Source organism: Oryctolagus cuniculus, chromosome 14, assembly GCF_051225735.1.
Source record: "Oryctolagus cuniculus isolate XC-2025 breed Fujian yellow rabbit chromosome 14, ASM5122573v1, whole genome shotgun sequence".
NCBI lineage: Eukaryota > Metazoa > Chordata > Mammalia > Lagomorpha > Leporidae > Oryctolagus > Oryctolagus cuniculus.
In genome coordinates this window covers 3,204,539-3,221,334 of record NC_142880.1, presented here as the reverse complement: position 1 = coordinate 3,221,334, position 16,796 = coordinate 3,204,539, and the positions used below count along the sequence as shown (strand labels likewise).

General features: G+C 47.2%; 1 protein-coding gene across 8 annotated transcripts in view; it reads left to right on the top strand.

Annotated features, from left to right (window-relative positions):
* The window catches only part of HOMER1 (homer scaffold protein 1), a 153,049-nt gene that overhangs the window by 67,389 nt on the left and 68,864 nt on the right, over positions 1-16,796 (top strand). For all 8 annotated transcript variants that reach the window (XR_016220337.1, XR_016220339.1, XR_016220338.1 and 5 more), the window contains exons 2-3: positions 7,246-7,402; positions 13,718-13,849. Coding sequence is in view for 5 of the 8 variants with exons in the window: in XM_089312912.1 (XP_089169038.1) it covers positions 7,246-7,402; positions 13,718-13,849 (289 nt within the window). In the remaining 3 variants the exon portion in view is untranslated. The remainder of the gene's footprint in view (positions 1-7,245; positions 7,403-13,717; positions 13,850-16,796) is intronic.

Below are 16,796 nucleotides of genomic sequence, written 5' to 3'. Positions count from 1 at the left end.
GCGCACTGCGCTGATCTGAAGCCAGGAGCCAGGTACTTCCCCTGGTCTCCCATGGGGTGCAGGGCCCAAGCACTTGGGCCATCCTCCACTGCACTCCCGGGCCACAGCAGAGAGCTGGCCTGGAAGAGGAGCAACCGGGACAGAATCTGGCGCCCTGATGCAAAACTCATTTAAACAGGAACACTCATTTCTTGGACTGTTGTTTCTTAGAACACACTTTAGGAAATGCTGTGTTTTGTTTTTATTTTAAAGGTTTAATTATTTATTCGGAAGTCAGAACTAGAGGGAGAGATGGAGAGATCATCCATCTGCTGGTTCACTCCCCAAATGGCCACAACAGCTAGGGGCTGGGCCAGGCCAAATCCGAGAGCTTCTTCCAGGTCTCCCATATGGGTGCAGGGGCCCAAGCACTAGGGGCCATCTTGCACTGCTTTCTCGGGCACATTGGCAGGGAGCTGGATTAGAATTGGAGCAACCAGTGTCCACTGGGGATGCTGGCACTACATTGGCTTACCCTGCTATGCCCCAGGGCTGGCCCCAAGTGCTGGTGTTTGATCCAGTCAGTATTTGTGTGAATTGTTGTAAAGGACGCAGTGTGTCTGATCTTTATTTATGAGTGCTGCCTGGTGTATTTGAAAAGGTGTTAGCTGTAACACTTGCACACCTGGGACAAACAGTTTCAAATACCTTTTCGGTCTTTTTAAGAGGATAAGAGCTTTAAGATTTCAGGTATGGATTCCCCACTGCGCTTCCGCAGCTTTTCTGACAAGCAGTTTATTGAACGTGCTTGGTGTTAACATGTCAGAGACCGGCTGTGCGATCTCCTGGTGGCTCCCCAGACTTCACGCTGCAGCTGCTGAGCTCCAACTAGTGTCGTTAAATTCCTGACCCAGCAGGGCACACCTGAGCTCATTCTCTTCTCCTCCCCAGTCTCAAACCCGCTTTCTGTCTCCCATCCTGGCTGATGGCACTGTCGTCTTTTTCAGACACCTAAAGTGGAAACCTGGGGGATGCGGTTCCTCCTCCATCTGTAATAGCACTTCTGAACCTGTGCGCTGCTGACGCCTGGGGCTGGTGATTCTGTGGGGCGCTGTCCTGTGCGTTGTTGGCGTCTGCCCGTTAGCTGCCTAAAGCGTCTCCAGTCATTGTGAAATGTCCTTTCAGGGACAGCTCACCTGAGTTGGAGGATCACTGCCCTGCGTTCAGTCTGAGACTTAATCTAATGGATAGCGTTTCTAAACTCACCCTTCGTGCCTTCTCACAAATCCACCCTATTCCCTAGCCTCACATCCTCTTTATTGTATAAAACTTAGATTTCTTAGCAAGACGCTGACGAGGCTCCCCGAGTCTGTTACTGCTTTCCTCCTTCCAGCCCTTCAGTGCTTCCTATTTGGTGGTTTCCTATTTATAATCAGCAGCTTGCAGTGTAGACCTTGTGCGCTGGCTTCTGCCTCTCTCCATTCTAAAGGTACTAAGGGTTCTTGTTCGCACTAAGGGTCTTGCTACACACAGCAGTGTGTTGTGCCCTCTGTCCACTGTCCCGTAGTTTGTTTTGGGTTCTACTTAGGCATCAGTTTCTCTGCCATAGCTTTCAGTCCTGTATTCTTGGAGACTCTGTCATGGTGAAGAGTATTTCATTTTTAACATACCGCTCTTGACTCAGTAAATGGAACCTTTCAAGGGCCATCTCTGTCCCAGTCCTTGGCATGGAGCAGTTATTCAGTAGCAGAGGGATCCATCTATTCACATGCTCTGTCGGATGCAATAATGTGTGTGTGTGTTTAAGATTTATTTAATTTGAAAGAGTTACAGAGAGAGGTTGAGACAGAGAGGTCTTCCATCCGCTGGTTCACTCCCCAGATGGCTGCAAAGGCCAGAGCTGTGCTGATCAGAAGCCAGGAGCCAGGAGCTTCTTCCGGGTCTCCCACATGGGTGCAGGGGCCCAAGGACTCAGGCTATCCCCTGCTGCTTTCCCTGTCATAGCAGAGAGCTGGATTGGAAGAGGAGCAGCTGGGACTAGAACCAGTGCCCATATGGGATGCCGGCTCTTCAGGCCAGGGCTTTAACCTGCTGCGCCACAGCGCCGGCCCCAACAATAATGTCTTTATCACTTCTAGGAACTGTCTCCTGGGTTAGTCGTGAAATCATTTCCCTGGTCATTATTATCCCAAAGTGGGCAGTAGGCTCTTGCCCACAAAAATCTTGAAATGTGGCTTTAGGAAAATACCTATTTAGAAGAGAATTAAAGACAGCAATATTCATAGTTGATACTCAATCGTCATTGGCTTTTTTTTTTTTTTTTTTGAAAGATTAGGCCAGCACCGCAGCTCACTAGGCTAATCCTCCGCCTTGCGGTGCCGGCATACCGGGTTCTAGTCCCTGTCGGGGCGCCGGATTCTGTCCCGGTTGCCCCTCTTCCAGGCCAGCTCTCTGCTGTGGCCAGGGAGTGCAGTGGAGGATGGCCCAAGTGCTTGGGCCCTGCACCCCATGGGAGACCAGGAGAAGCACCTGGCTCCTGCCTTCGGATCAGCGCGGTGCACCAGCCGCAGCGCGCCAGCCGTGGCGGCCATTGGAGGGTGAACCAACGGCAAAAAGGAAGACCTTTCTCTCTGTCTCTGTCTCTCACTATCCACTCTGCCTGTCCAAAAAAAAAAAAAAAAAAAAAGGAAAGAAAGAAAGATTGATTTATTTGGAAGTCAAAGAGAGCATGCTTCCTCTGCTGGTTCACTCCCCAGATGGCCACAATGCCCAGAACTGGACCAGGCTGAAGCCAGGAGCTTCTTCCAAGTCTTCCACCTGGGTGGCAGGGATCCAACATTTGGTCCATCTTCTGCTGCTTTTCTAGGCCATTAGCAGGGAGCTGGATTATAAGTGGAGAAAGCAGGACTTGAACTGTCACCCATATGTGATACCAGTGTCACAGGAAGCAGCTTTATCCACTATGGCATAACGATGACCCCGTCATTTGCTTTTTTATTTTAAAAGTAAAATAGTTTTTATTTATTTGAAAGGCACAGTGATGGAGAAAGAGGTCTTCCATCTGTTGGTTCACTCCTCAAATAGCCACAACAGCTGAGGCTGGGCCAGGTCAAAGCCAGGAGCTGAGAACTCCATCTAGGTCTCCTCTGTGGGTGGCATCCACTGCTTTCCCAGGCCCATTAGCAGGGAGCTGGATTGGAAGCAGAGCAACTAGAACTTGAGTTGGAGCTCTCTATCTCTTTTTTTTTAAATTTATTTGACAGAGTTAGACAGTGAGAGACAGACAGAAAGGTCTTCCTTCTGTTGGTTCACCCCCCAAATGGCCGCCACAGCCAGCGCTGCGTTAGTCCAAAGCCAGGAGCCAGGTGCTTCTCCTGGTCTCCCACGCGGGTGCAGGGGCCTAAGCACTTGGGCCATCCTCCACTGCCCTCCAGGGCCACAGCAGAGAGCTGGACTGGAAGAGGAGCAACCGGGACTAGAACCTGGTGCCCATATTGGATGCCAGCGCCGCAGGCAGAGGATTAGCCAAGTGAGCCGCAGTGCCGGCTTGAGTTGAATCTCTTCATATGGGATGCTGGCTTCGCAAGCTGTGGCTTAATCTGCTGTGCCACAGCACTGGCTCCAAATGTCGTTTGCTTTTATTTATTTAAAATTTTTAAAAAGATTTATTTATTTATTTGCAAGTCAGAGAGAGGAAAGAGAGAGGGAGGTCTTCCATCTGCTGGTTCACTCCCCTATTGGCCACAATGGCTGGATCTGCGCTGATCTGAAGCCAGGAGCCAGGAGCTTCTTTTGGGTCTCCCATACAGGTGCAGGGGCCCAAGGACTTGGGCCATCCTCCACTGCCTTCCCAGGCCATAGCAGAGAGCTGTATTGGAAGTGGAGCAGCCGGGTCTCAAACTTGCGCCCATATGGAATGCCAGTGCTTCAGGCCAGGGCGTTAACCTGCTGCGCCACAGTGCTGGCCCTTCGTTTACTTTTAAAATAGCTAGTTCACTGTAAAGATTTTTATGCTGAAAGGGAGTAAATTGAGTGGATCAATTAAATTCTGAAATTAATATATAGAAATATGGACTCAAGACATTGTATTTCTGTCGAGTGAGGATTTGTTGATTGGTCATATGAAGCTTACAATCCAATATTATCCTTTTTCTTTTTTTGAAATTTTGTGTATTTGAAAGAAATCCAGAGAGAAGGAGAGAGAGAGCGAGAGAGAGACAGAGAGAGAGAGAGAAGGGGAGAAGGGGAGAAGGGGAGAAGGGGAGAGAGAGCTTCGCTGGGTCACTCCATGAATGGAGTAAAGTCCAGGGCTGGGCCAGGCTGGAGCTGGGAACCAGGAGTTTCTTCTGGGTCTCCCACATGGGAGCAGAAGCCCAAGTACTTGGACCATCTTCCACTGCCTTCCCAGAGGCATTAGTAGGGAACTGGATTGGAAGTGGAGCATCCAGGACTCGAACCGGCATGCGTATAGGTTGTTGGCATTACAGGTGGAGGCTTAACCTTCTATGCCACAACACCATCCCCAATATCATTATCTTAATAACTTAATTTTTAGAACATATGCTTTTAATTTTTAGAATATATGCTTTTAAAAGCATGTTTCTGTATTCACTAGCCTGCTTTGGTATAGAAATTTAACTGTTTTCAAGTGAAAACAAAGAAAAAGGATCAAGCTGGTCAGGGGTCCCACCCCTTTCCTGTGTGCCTTAGTGGAATTATTGGTGAAAAGGATTTGCTGTGAACTGGAGCTGGACATGGTCAGTGGGACCAGCTACACGTTTACCTAAAACAGGGGTTATAGGGCTTTGGTAGACCGCTGTAGCACTGGCATCACAGATGGAGGACAGGGAAAGGAGTTGTGAGTAAAACTGCTCCCAATTCAGAATTCTTCACCCCAGCACGGTGCCGTGCCAGGTTGATAATGGTGATTTGTTAAACCGGTCCCTGTGTGCAGTGGCAGTTCAGCAAGGAGCCCTCACTCGGAGCTGCAGTTACTAGAGAGTAATGTAAAAGGTATCACTGTCTTCCAGAAGAGACTGCTGGGAGAGGAAAGCTGTACTACAGTTTTCTAGAAGTGAATCTGGGAGAGGGCCGGCTTATCTGCAGCCCTCTCTCACATCGGCTCTGGGGCTGCTGGGACGTGGCAGACTGAGACACCCCGCTCTTTATTACGAAGCTGAGGGGCAGTTTTCTCACGGTCCCAGATTCGTCCTCCCTCGCCTGATTTTCTAATTTCTCTCTTTTCTATATGCAGCTTTACGTCCTTAAAAAAATAAAGAATTTGAATTCTACACAGTAAGATTTAAAATTTATTTAATTTTAAACAAAATATTACTAGAATTCTCTTTAGGACCTTGAGCTGATTTAGAAAGGAAAGATAGGTGGTAAAAAGAGAGAGATGAGCTTTATTTGGTCTTTCTGTTTTTTGTTTATTAAAGGCTTGACAAATGTTACTTCTCAAAGAGTTTTTTTTTTTTGAGAAGTTTGTGTTCTTTTTTTAAATTATTTTTTATTTTTTTGAAAGGTAGAGTTAGAAAAGTCTTCCATCCGCTGGTTTACTCCCCAAGTGGTCACAATGGACAGGCCTGGCCAAGCCAAAGCCAGGAGCCAGAGGCCTCCTACAGGTCCTGCACACAGATGCAGGGGCTCAAGCGCTTGGGCCATCCCCTGTTGCTTTCCCAGGATATCAGCAGGGAGCTGGATCAGAAGTGAAGCAGCCGGGACTTGAACCAGTGCCCTTACAGGATGCCTGTGCTGCAGGTGGCAGCTTTACCCGCTGCACCACAGCACCGGTCCCTCTGGTTCTTCGTAATTTGTAAATCTGTATCTTTAAGGACCTCCTGATCTAACCAAAAGATACCTGTGGTTTTGGCCAGCACAGTGGCTCACTTGGCTAATCCTCCGCCTGCGGTGCCGGCACCCTGGGTTCCAGTCCCGGTTGGGGCACCAGATTCTGTCCCGGTTGCTCCTCTTCCAGTCCAGCTCTCTGCTGTGGCCCGGGAGTGCAGTGGAGGATGGCCCAAGTGCTTGGGCCCTGCCACCCACATGGGAGACCAAGAGAAGCACCTGGCTCCTGGCTTCGGCTTGGCGCAGCATGCCAGCCATAGCGGTCATCTGGGGGGTGAACCAGCGGAGTGAGAACCTTTTTCTTTGTCTCTCTCTCACTGTCTAACTCTGTAAAAAAAAAAAAGAAAGAAAGAAAGAGAGAGAGAGAGAGAGAGAGAAAGAGAGAGAGAAAGAGAGAAAGAGAGAAAGAGAGAGAGAGAGAGAGAGAGAGAGAGAGAGAGAGAGAGAGAAAGAAAGAAAGAAAGAAAGAAAGAAAGAAAGAAAGAAAGAAAGAAAAGATACCTGTGGTTTTGAGAGTTTTTTTCCCATATACTTTTCAGGATGGTAGAGATTGTATTGAACTTAAGTTTTCCTAGTCAGTTATTTACCTGTCTGCAGAATAATTCAGTTTTAGGGGGGTAGAAACTGAACCCGGTGGAGTTCAGAGATGCCGGGACGTGGCAGGGCGCATTGATGACAGTCGGCTCTGGCTCTCTGTGACCCGGAGTGAGCGGACACTGAGCCCCTGCCGAGCCATTGCACCTGGGCAGAGTTCAGCATGCGAGGCCACACGGCATTCTCATCAGCCAGCCAGGCTGTCACCCCGCTGTGGGTGTCTGTCAAGCACCACACTTCATACCGGCCATTGATGCCTTCAGTGCTGAGCGCGTGCCTGCGTGAGGCTCACCTAACCCACAGCCCTCTGGGTCCTCGGCGCATACCACACCTTGGGCTCGCTGCAGGCCTGTGCTCCTAGGCGGCTTTAACCAAGGGAGGCACCACCAGGAGGTAGCAAAGTGGGAAAAGTGTGGTGCTAAAGAGACAGTGAAGAGTATCGTTAATAGAGTGAAAGCTGGAAGCGAGAAGGCAGAGTACCATCCTGCTCAACCTCGTGCAAACACGCGTCTCCGGTGACTCGTCTTCTCCCGCCGCCGTGTGCATGCCTGTCTGTGAGAGTCTGACGGTATCCCCAGTGTTGATTTTGCGGTTACAGATAAAGTTAGTAGTGGGTAGATTTGCATGTACAGAATCAGTGACGAGGGAGACTGAGCTGTAAAAGAGCGACGACTTAGAATTTACAAATTTGAAAACAAGTTTCTTATTTCCGGATATGCGGGAGTTTTTGGCTCGGCAGAGTCACCCTCAGCGTCTCCATGTTTCCCTGTCCGGCGGACCAGCACTGCCTGCTTTGATTTCATCATTTTCTTTTCTGTTCGACAGGGAGCAACCTATCTTCAGCACCCGAGCTCATGTCTTCCAGATCGACCCAAACACAAAGAAGAACTGGGTCCCCACCAGCAAGCATGCAGTGACTGTGTCTTACTTCTACGACAGCACAAGGAATGTGTACAGGATAATCAGCTTAGACGGCTCAAAGGTGAGTTACACTTGCTTTAAATAATCTTTAAATAACCTGGCTGCTTTGCTCCGTACAGTCCAGCATTCCAGCTTCTTTCAGGGGATTTTAGCTTCATTAAAATGAAGCATTTTCTTTTGTATTTTAAACATTTTCGGAAGCCAAGCCGATCATTACTAGGCTAGCAACATTTGTTGTCCTCTGAAGTACTTGGGTCAAACACCTCGTCACGTTGAGTAGCATACCAAAATACTCCACTTGGGTGAGGTCACTCAGTTTATTTTATTTATTTTTTTTTTTATAAGGGAAAGGGTTTATTGGGGGAAACCCAACAGACTGGAGAAAAGGGGTAAAGAAGGAAAAGGGAGAAGGAAGAGTGTACGAGAGAGATCGAGAGAGGGAGAGAGCGAGAGAGATCAAGTGACAGAGAGGGGGGAAGAGAGAGAGAGAGAGATCAAGAGAGAGCCACGTGTTCAGGAACAGGTCCTGTTAAACTTTTACTGGGGGGTGGGCAGGGAAGTAGGCGCAGCGAATCCCATTAGGATGGGGTTGGAGCTGACACCGGTGATTGGGCCATGAGGTCACCTGGCTTCCAGCAGTGGCGTGGGGGGCTGGAGCCTAGGATGTTGTCTGGGATGTAGATTACACCGTGGATAAGACTGTGCCATTTTAGTAACATCCCCCCTTTTGTTTTTTACAAAGCAAGAGTTGTATGGGATTACATTAGCCCCCAAAGTCCAGGAGGGATCGAGGGACAGTGATCTGTCTTCAGAGCTACTCCCTGCTGACATGGGGCTACGAGGTGCTCTCTGGCTTGGGCGATGTCTCAAGCCGCTGTCTCCTGGGTGGGGAACCGAGTATATCCCTGCAGCAGCATTTGGTTGACCGTCAGGTTGGTGAAGGCCTTGGTTCGTTCCATTATCAGCTCCTGTAAACACTCAGGATTTGGAAGGCTGGTGTGTGGATGGAGATCACAAAGCGTTTGTTGGTGTGGAAGGAGTTCCAGAGGTGTGTTTTGTGACTGGCAGAAATCCAGGACCCCAAGGCCGCTCAGAGATCCCCGAAGGGAGAGCAGAGTCACTGGAGGAGCCTGGATCTGAGTCGCGGCACCAATGTAAGGCCGCCACAAAACACCAAACACCGGAGTAAGGGACAGGGTTTACTGGGGGAAACTCCACAGACCGGAGAGAAGGGGCGAAGAAGGAAAACGAGGGAGAAGGAGAGCGTAAGAGAGAGATCAAGAGACAGTGAGATCAGGGGCAGGGAGAGCAGTCGTTCAGTTTAGCAGTCGTTGCGTGTCTGTGATGTGTCAGATACTGTGTTTGGTGCTAGAATGTATGGAACAGAATGGGTGTGGTCTGGAATTCTAGGAGTGAGAATTCTTTCCAAGTCACTTCTGTGGACGCGTAAGCAGTTCAGAATGTCCAGATCACGTGAAGTGCATCCGTGTCAACACTGCAGCTCAGAGAAGGGAAGCGGAGGGGCGCAGCCGTGTTGGTATCTTTGGGAGGCGCGGGTGGTCTAAACCCAGGGCAAGCACTGCCGAGGTTCACGTCTCAGCTCCTCCACCTGCTGTGTTGACACTGGGTGAGTTCCTTCTCTGAGCTTCCTCCTCTCACCCCACTGCGGATAGTTGTGAAGATGAGATGACATCTACACAGTGAGGTCGGTTCTGTGGCACCACAGGTTAAGCTGCTGCCTGCACTGCTGGCATCCTGTATGAGCACCAGGTTCCAGTCTCGACATGCCTGGGAAAGCGGAAGATGGCCCAAGTAGTGGGGCGCCTGCCACCCACGTGGGAGGCTTGGATGAAGGTCCTGGCTCTTGGCTGCAGCCAGATCCAGTCCTGCTTGCAACCATCTGGGGAGTGAACCAGCAGATGGAAGATTCCTCTCTGTTTGTAACTCTTTCAAATAAATAAATAAATCTTTTAAAAATTAATAAAAAATCTGCAAAGCACTTAGATCAATCTTGGGTGGATATTGAACCTTTTGGAAAGGGGGGAAGTCCATGCTGTCATCAGGGGATTTTGTATAACTCACTTAGGCAAATTCCAGACATCAGGTTCTGGATATGAACTCAGAAAAACAAGGCTTCCCGTCTTCTTCCAGCCTTCTTAGGCCATGGGCCTGTACATCCTTGCAAATTTTAGCAGCTGAGTGTGGGAGCCAAGAGCTCACTCTGGAGCAGATCGTCTGGTTTGAGTGTTGACCAGTGCTTGCTGGCCCTGGGACAGTGAGTGAGCGTTGTTACTGCGTGTGCCTGTTTCTTCGTCTGTAAGAAGGAGGTGTGTGTGTGTGTGTGTGTCTTGCTTTCACTCTGCCTTTCAAATAGTAAATAAATATTTTTGAAAATTAAAAACCAAAGACTTCATTAAAACAAAAGATTTTTGTGAAGAGTAAATAAATTTAGGCAAAAGTGTTGAGTATGTGCAGTAATTCGTATTGTTAATGTTATTGGGCAATTAAGTGTGTACTGCTTGATGGGCTTTAAGGAAATAGAAGATGATTTAATTGAATGGCAGAGGCAGTCTATTTGCTGCACCTTATCTCCCTAGCGAGTTACAGGACCCCTGGGGCTGCGTGCGCTTTCTGTCCAATACAGAAGGGACTAGCATGCTTCAGCTTGAGCAGTTGACAATGTTTTCAGTAGTTCTAGTTGAAGGACTTAAAGGAGTTGAGAACTAGTTGATTTCTGTGAACTCTGTTTAATGAAGAGTAAGTTTAAAAAATTATTAGAAAAGGCTCCCAAATGCTATTTCACCCCTTAAATGCCGGCTGGGGCTGGGGCTGGGGCTGGGACAGGAGCACAGTCCAGATCATCCACGGGGCTGAGCCATCACCGCTGCCTCCCAGGTCCGCATCTGCAGGGGGCTGCAGTCCAGGGCCAGTGCGGGGAATGAAACCGGGCGTGCGAGGTGGGATGTGATGTCGTAGCTGATAGGCTAGACACTTTGCTGCCTGGTGAATAGTAATTTTGTCGTATTTTGTAGTTCTTGGGTTTAGGGAAATTTGACAAGTAGTAAGTATGATAATCTCACATTCTAGACTGTGGATTTATTTCTTTTCCCTGACTTGAACCTTCAGCTCTATGTAATCTGTTCATCTCTTGGCTGAAACCATAGATAAAATGCAGTTTTATTAGATAGGATTAAATGGTATATGAAGGCCGGCGCTGTGGCTCACTAGGCTAATCCTCCGCCTGCGGCGCCGGCACACCGGGTTCTAAGTCCCGGTCGGGGCGCCGGATTCTGTCCTGGTTGCCCCTCTTCCAGGCCAGCTCTCTGCTGTGGCCCAGGAAGGCAGTGGAGGATGGCCCAAGTGCTTGGGCCCTGCACCCCATGGGAGACCAGGAGAAGCACCTGGCTCCTGGCTTCAGATTGGTGTAGCTCTGGCCGTAGCAGCCATTAAGGGAGTGAACCAACGGAAGGAAGACCTTTCTGTCTCTCTCTCACTGTCTATAACTCTCTTTCTCTCTCTCTCTCTCTCTCTCTCTCTCTCTCTCACTGTCTAACTCTGCCTGTCAAAAAATTAAAAAAAAATGGTATGTAAAAATAAAAGTATGTTGAAATAGTTCATGCCAAAGAATAAGAACTATATGTAAAAAAGTAACTAGATGGCTGTTGCTAGCTCAAGCTTTACCAGATAGAATGCTCTGAGTTATTTTCAAGGGAAGCATTTTGGTGACTGAAGGATCCTCGTGTGTTCTTCTGAAGCAAAAAGAACTGTGGATTCTGGCATTTCCACTCCCAAGTGGACCTAACTGCTTAACTCCTGCGAGAGGTTCCCGTGTCGTCTCTTAACACGCGCTGGGTTCTGTAGCGGGCTTTTCTACCACATTTCTGTGTTTCACGTTTTCCGTCGGCTGCTTTTCTAAACCGACGTAACCGACTGCAGTCCTTACGGCGGTGGTGTTTCTGGTGGGCAGTCGTGGTGTCGTTGACTGGGTCGCGTGAGTGTTTTTCTCCTTCCTGCCGCCGCCTCCACTGCTGCTCTCAGCGGGTGCCCCACTGGACAGTGCCCGGCTGTTCTCACTCGGTGCCTGTGCGGTGCCTGTGAAGTTTGATTGTGTTCTGATCATGCCTCAGGCACGTCAGCATGGCCGCGGGCCACATCAGGGCGCCACATGATCATAATGACACAGCATTTGTACCTCCCTTCCTTAAAAGCACAAGGATTCTGGGGCTGGGAGATATTTATTTTGATTAAGTAAATTAAAGGACTAAAAAAAATTTTTTTAAAGTACTTATTTACCTGTTTGAAAGGCCGAGTTAGAGAGAGACAATGACAGAGAACGAGATCTGCTGGCTGCTCCCCAAATGGCAGCAATGACCAGGGCTGGGCCAGGCCACAGCCAGGAGCCAGGAGCTGCTTCCGGGTTTTCTATGTGGTGGCAGGGATCCAGGTAACTGGGCTACCTTCCACTGTTTTCCCAGGCAGCTTAGCAGGGAGATGGTTTGGAAGTGGAGCAGCCAGGGCTTGAACCAGCACCCATGTGGAATGTGGGCCCCTGAATTTTTCTTTAAGCGGATTCATAGTAGCATCTATTCAGAGGACCTACCTAAGAAATTCACTTTTTAAATATGTGGTCATTTATCATTTTAACGTTCTTCAAGGATTAAAAAAGTAATACAGGGGTATGGGAAAGTTCAGAATACATATTAAACATAGAACTCTTTAACTTAGAAAAAGAAAGAAGTTATTTTGTAATAGTTAAAACGTGGAAGTCACCAATAGCAGATTGACCAGTTTTCTCAGATGCCCATAAAAGCTGTTGCTTACCCACTTCTTGAGAGTCACTGGGGCCCACATGAAGTGCCTGTGCTCTTGGAACCCAGCTCTCACTGGTGCCCTCGCAGGGACACACGGCCTAAGCCCGAGCTTGCCAGCCTCTGCCGCCTGCCTGCTCCCCGTCCTGGCGCCCGGTCCTCCCTGCTCCTGCGGCTCTGCCACCCCGCTCGGCCGTGCTGTGCTCTGACTGACTGCTCTGCCTGCAGAACGCAGCTCACGGTGGCGTTACCTCTCTTGCTGCGTCTCAGATTTCTAGAATTGTGCCTGACACTCAAACGTGTTGAATACATTTGTGGTTCTTTAACGTTTTTAATTCCATTAGTCTCTAATTTGGTGACAGCTCCCACCCCTGAGTTACAGCAGATCTGAAATGACGTGCAGAAAAGCAGTTTTTGAACTGAAGGGTACAGAAACTACATAAATATGAATATATAAACTTATATGTGAATGTATAAGTGAGTATCTGCACTTGTATATGAATATGTAAATTAAAAATGCTTAATTGAGGGTAAGGACTCTCATAGACTAGTAGATGATGCGTGTACTGTCTGTGGAAGGAAAGGACTTCTCTATTTCGCTTTTTTTAACAGAAGTGTCATGTATTCCTTGGTATAGTTTTATCAATAATTGTATAGCTCATCAGTATTTTTATTTATACTGTTTTTCACACATTAAATACATTTGGCTTTGTTCTGGTAATGCTTGGTTTTGATTACACATTTAGTTCATCAAGTGACTGCTTTTGGATTTGTTAACTTGTCTTTCTATTAAATCAGTCTTTAGGGTTAATTTTAGAGGGCTGTCTTTCTATTAAATCAGTCTTTAGGGTTAATTTTAGAGGGCATTGGCACTTTCTCCGCACTAGCAGTTGCATGAATTGATGTTACAATAGTTGAAATTGACTATGGTGATCACCAAAGTTGATACATTTAATAAGATGCTACGAATCATAGTTCCTTAAGAAACTGTGTTGGATAGAAATGGTAACAGTTCTCCTTAGCACAAATCTATACTGCTGTGTGAGGAAAGTGATGTGTCTGTGGGTTTGATTCTTCTTTGAGTGAAGGAAAAAGTGCTGAGTCATTGAAAATCTTCTCTGTATCATTTTTCAGGTAAGTCAGCTTTAAGGAAACTTTTGAGTATGGATTGTAGACAATTATCAGTTTCTGTATTGATAGATTCATTTTTGAGAGCTGCTTTAAGAGGGTAGGACCCTGCTGTGAGATCAGCAGCCGTTAAAGCCGCCTTCTAGTAGATTCATTCAAAATTAGTCAGTATTGATCCTGAATGTTCAAAGGGAAGCAATGGACTCTGGTAAAAACTGAAGCTTCTTTGATCATGGGCAGACTTGGGTGTGAGTGGTTGAAATTCTGGACAGTGTCATGATATTGATTGTTCCATTAGTCAGGCATGTTTCTACGCCATCACAATGCAGCGACTGTTCCTGGGATTGTTTTACGCATTTAACGTCGTGTCATGTTTCACGTTACCCGAGAGGCCCTGTGTGGAAATTGTCCTCAGCTCCTCGACTCTCTCTGCTTTTCAGGCAATAATCAACAGCACCATCACCCCAAACATGACATTCACCAAAACGTCTCAGAAGTTCGGCCAGTGGGCCGACAGTCGGGCAAACACTGTTTATGGACTGGGATTCTCCTCAGAGCATCATCTTTCCAAGGTAAGTAGAACCATAAGATCCCCGTGAAACTCTTCAAGTCCTGTGTCTTAAACAATAGCAGCAGAAAAGTGTAAGATACAGGGCACATTTGCACGCCAGCTCAGACCACTGTAGTGACTTGAGCGTTGCATTCTGCTGTGTACTTTGCCCACTGAAAGCCGTCCCCACCGATCGAGAAAGGTCTGCATCAACTGCCGTTCCGGTGGGACGTCAGAGGCGGGGACTGTCCGCGCAGAAGGTACTCAGGGACGAGCACCCTCCACTGCAGGTGACGTGCGGGACAGGCGCACACCGAGGCTTCTGAGTTGTGAGAGCTCAAGCCGATGGTGCACCGATCTCCGCTTTCTGACACAATAGCAGACACACGGAAGTCACGGTGTGCAGGGAGAGCCGAGTTTGACCTGAAAGCAGGGTGCTCTGAGCTCTCCGCTGCTGCAGTGCAGAGATCCATGAGACAGCGTGGGAGTTCATGGATCATACTGCCCAGTTGTGACGAGAAAAACCTGTAAAACGCAGCGCTTACCAGGCGGACAGCTGGACATAGGTGTTCTGCCTATAAGCAAACCGACGCATGGTTCCTGCCAGTGTCACTTTTTCTGTGTGTGTTATGTGGAAAGACAGTGGAAGGAAAGCACACATCCCGGGTACTGAGGTCTGTGCTTAGTCTCTGTCTGAGGGTCTCCCTTGAAAGGAAACGGTTTACGTGTGGTTTGGTACACGCAGAGGTCTGATGTCTTCAGAGTTGAGATTGTTGAGTGCTGGGGAATCTTCTCCAGCAGATAAACACTGTTGAGATTTACGTGAAATTACAGAAACCGTTCAGATTGCTGAAAAGAAGTTCTTCTTGAAATGCTATCCTGTTGTGAGCGTATACTGCCTTGAAAGTATAAATAGTTCAGTAGCTAAAATAATCTACCTTTTTTCTGATTTATTTAAACATCCCTTAACAGTGCTGTCTTCAGTATTTTTGTTACCTTTTGGATATCAATTATAATTTAGAGCTCAAATTTAAGACAATTTTACCTTTTCCTTGTGTGATTATAAATCACTGTGTGGAGGATGATTCAAACAAACAGCTCTTACCTAATTTGGTTTCTCTTACACATATCAAATTCTCAAAATACATTTCTTGAGCTGTGGGAAGTATTTGGAAGTATTTCAACATGACAAAGACAGACGTACCAGTCTCGTCCATACACAACCCCCTTGGGAAATGATCCGTTTATTCCGATATTTCCATTACCTAGCGTGTTTTTTTTGAAACTTTGCTTTTGGAATTATCTATGAAAAGCCTATATATAGGAAAAAGAAATTTAAAAATCTTAAGTATATTCTACTTGCTGAATTTCTTGACTTTAAAACACATGAACTAAATTGTGGATTAATTTCTCAAACTTGCATGAAATGATTTTTGAGTCTGTAATTCTGGCTGTAAATTATGTTCTTCATTGAAGTCTTTCAAGTTATGAGCAGCTAGCTCATGCACTTAAAGGGGTCGGTTATTAAATTCTGTCAGTCAAGCTGTCTTGTATTTCATCTTTAGTCTGGAAATGGGCTCTTTGTTTTTCAAGACTTTTTTTTTTCTTTTTAAAGTTAGCAGCCGCTTTTAGCCTATTTCTGGTGAGAATGCTAGTGTCTTAGTGTGGATTGGTGTAAGGGAACTACCCTTAAGCTTCTGGAGCCAGATCCGGTTTGTTTAATCACTGGACCAGGCTCTAAGAGGCTAAGATCAGTCTCTAGAGAATGTTTTGATTCAAAGATGACAAAAATCGGGATTTATTGTAAAGCTACCTCGAAGAGTAACATTGGAGCGTTGCAGACTGCAGGGCACCCACAGGAGTTTATAATCTTTTCCACAAGTGAAGCCAGTGTGTACATATTTGGGCTTTTTAATCATTGAAACCAGGAGTGAGTGAAAGCGTAATGTGGGGTTGAGAGAAGGTTGTAGAGGCAGTGGAAGACAAGGACCTCTCAAAATAAGTGAAGGCAGCATCGTTGGAAGCAGTGTATGGTCTCCTGAGGTTGACTGGTGTGAGCAAAGTTCCAACTGTACTTGAATTCTTGGAGTGCTTACAACATGTATTTTGTCATGGAAACCTAAGGCTTCACATTTTTTTGAAGCCTAAGGTTATAAAATATTAGCCATAGTGTGGGTATTTTATGACATTGAGGAAGCTTTAAGCAATTATTTTGGAATGCTAAATTATTATAAGACTTAGCTTGTGTGCTATTTCACATTATATAAAGGGTAAATACTGAGCCGGCGCCGTGGCTCAATAGGCTAATCCTCCACCTTGCGGCGCCGGCACACCGGGTTCTAGTCCCGGTTGGGGCGCCGGATTCTGTCCCGGTTGCCCCTCTTCCAGGCCAGCTCTCTGCTATGGCCAGGGAGTGCAGTGGAGGATGGCCCAGGTGCTTGGGCCCTGCACCCCATGGGAGACCAGGAAAAGCACCTGGCTCCTGGCTCCTGCCAGGATCAGCGCGGTGCGCCGGCTGCAGCGGCGGCCATTGGAGGGTGAACCAACGGCAAAGGAAGACCTTTCTCTCTCTGTCTCTCTCTCTCACTGTCCACTCTGCCTGTCAAAAAAAAAAAAAAAAAAAAAAAGGGTAAATACTTTTTTTTTTCATTTTGACCAGTGTGAATGAGACCTGTAGATTCAGATTTTTTTAATGTAAGGAGGTTTTCTGTTTAGGTAGGGTAGGGGCACACATTCAGTTCCCTGATCGGCAGATCAGGTGGAAGGGGACAGGGTCTTCGTTAAGAAGGAAGAGTTGTGATGATGGCAGCTTTCCTCTGTGATCCTGCCCCGTCTCTCTGAGGCAGGTCAGAGGACCATGAACTTTTCCTTCTAGAATGTTCCTCCCAAAGATGGGAATGAATCTGAATTGCTCTTAGGGTTTCAGAAGGGAACTGTGCTTTTATGTTTTTATTTCCAACTGTAACAAA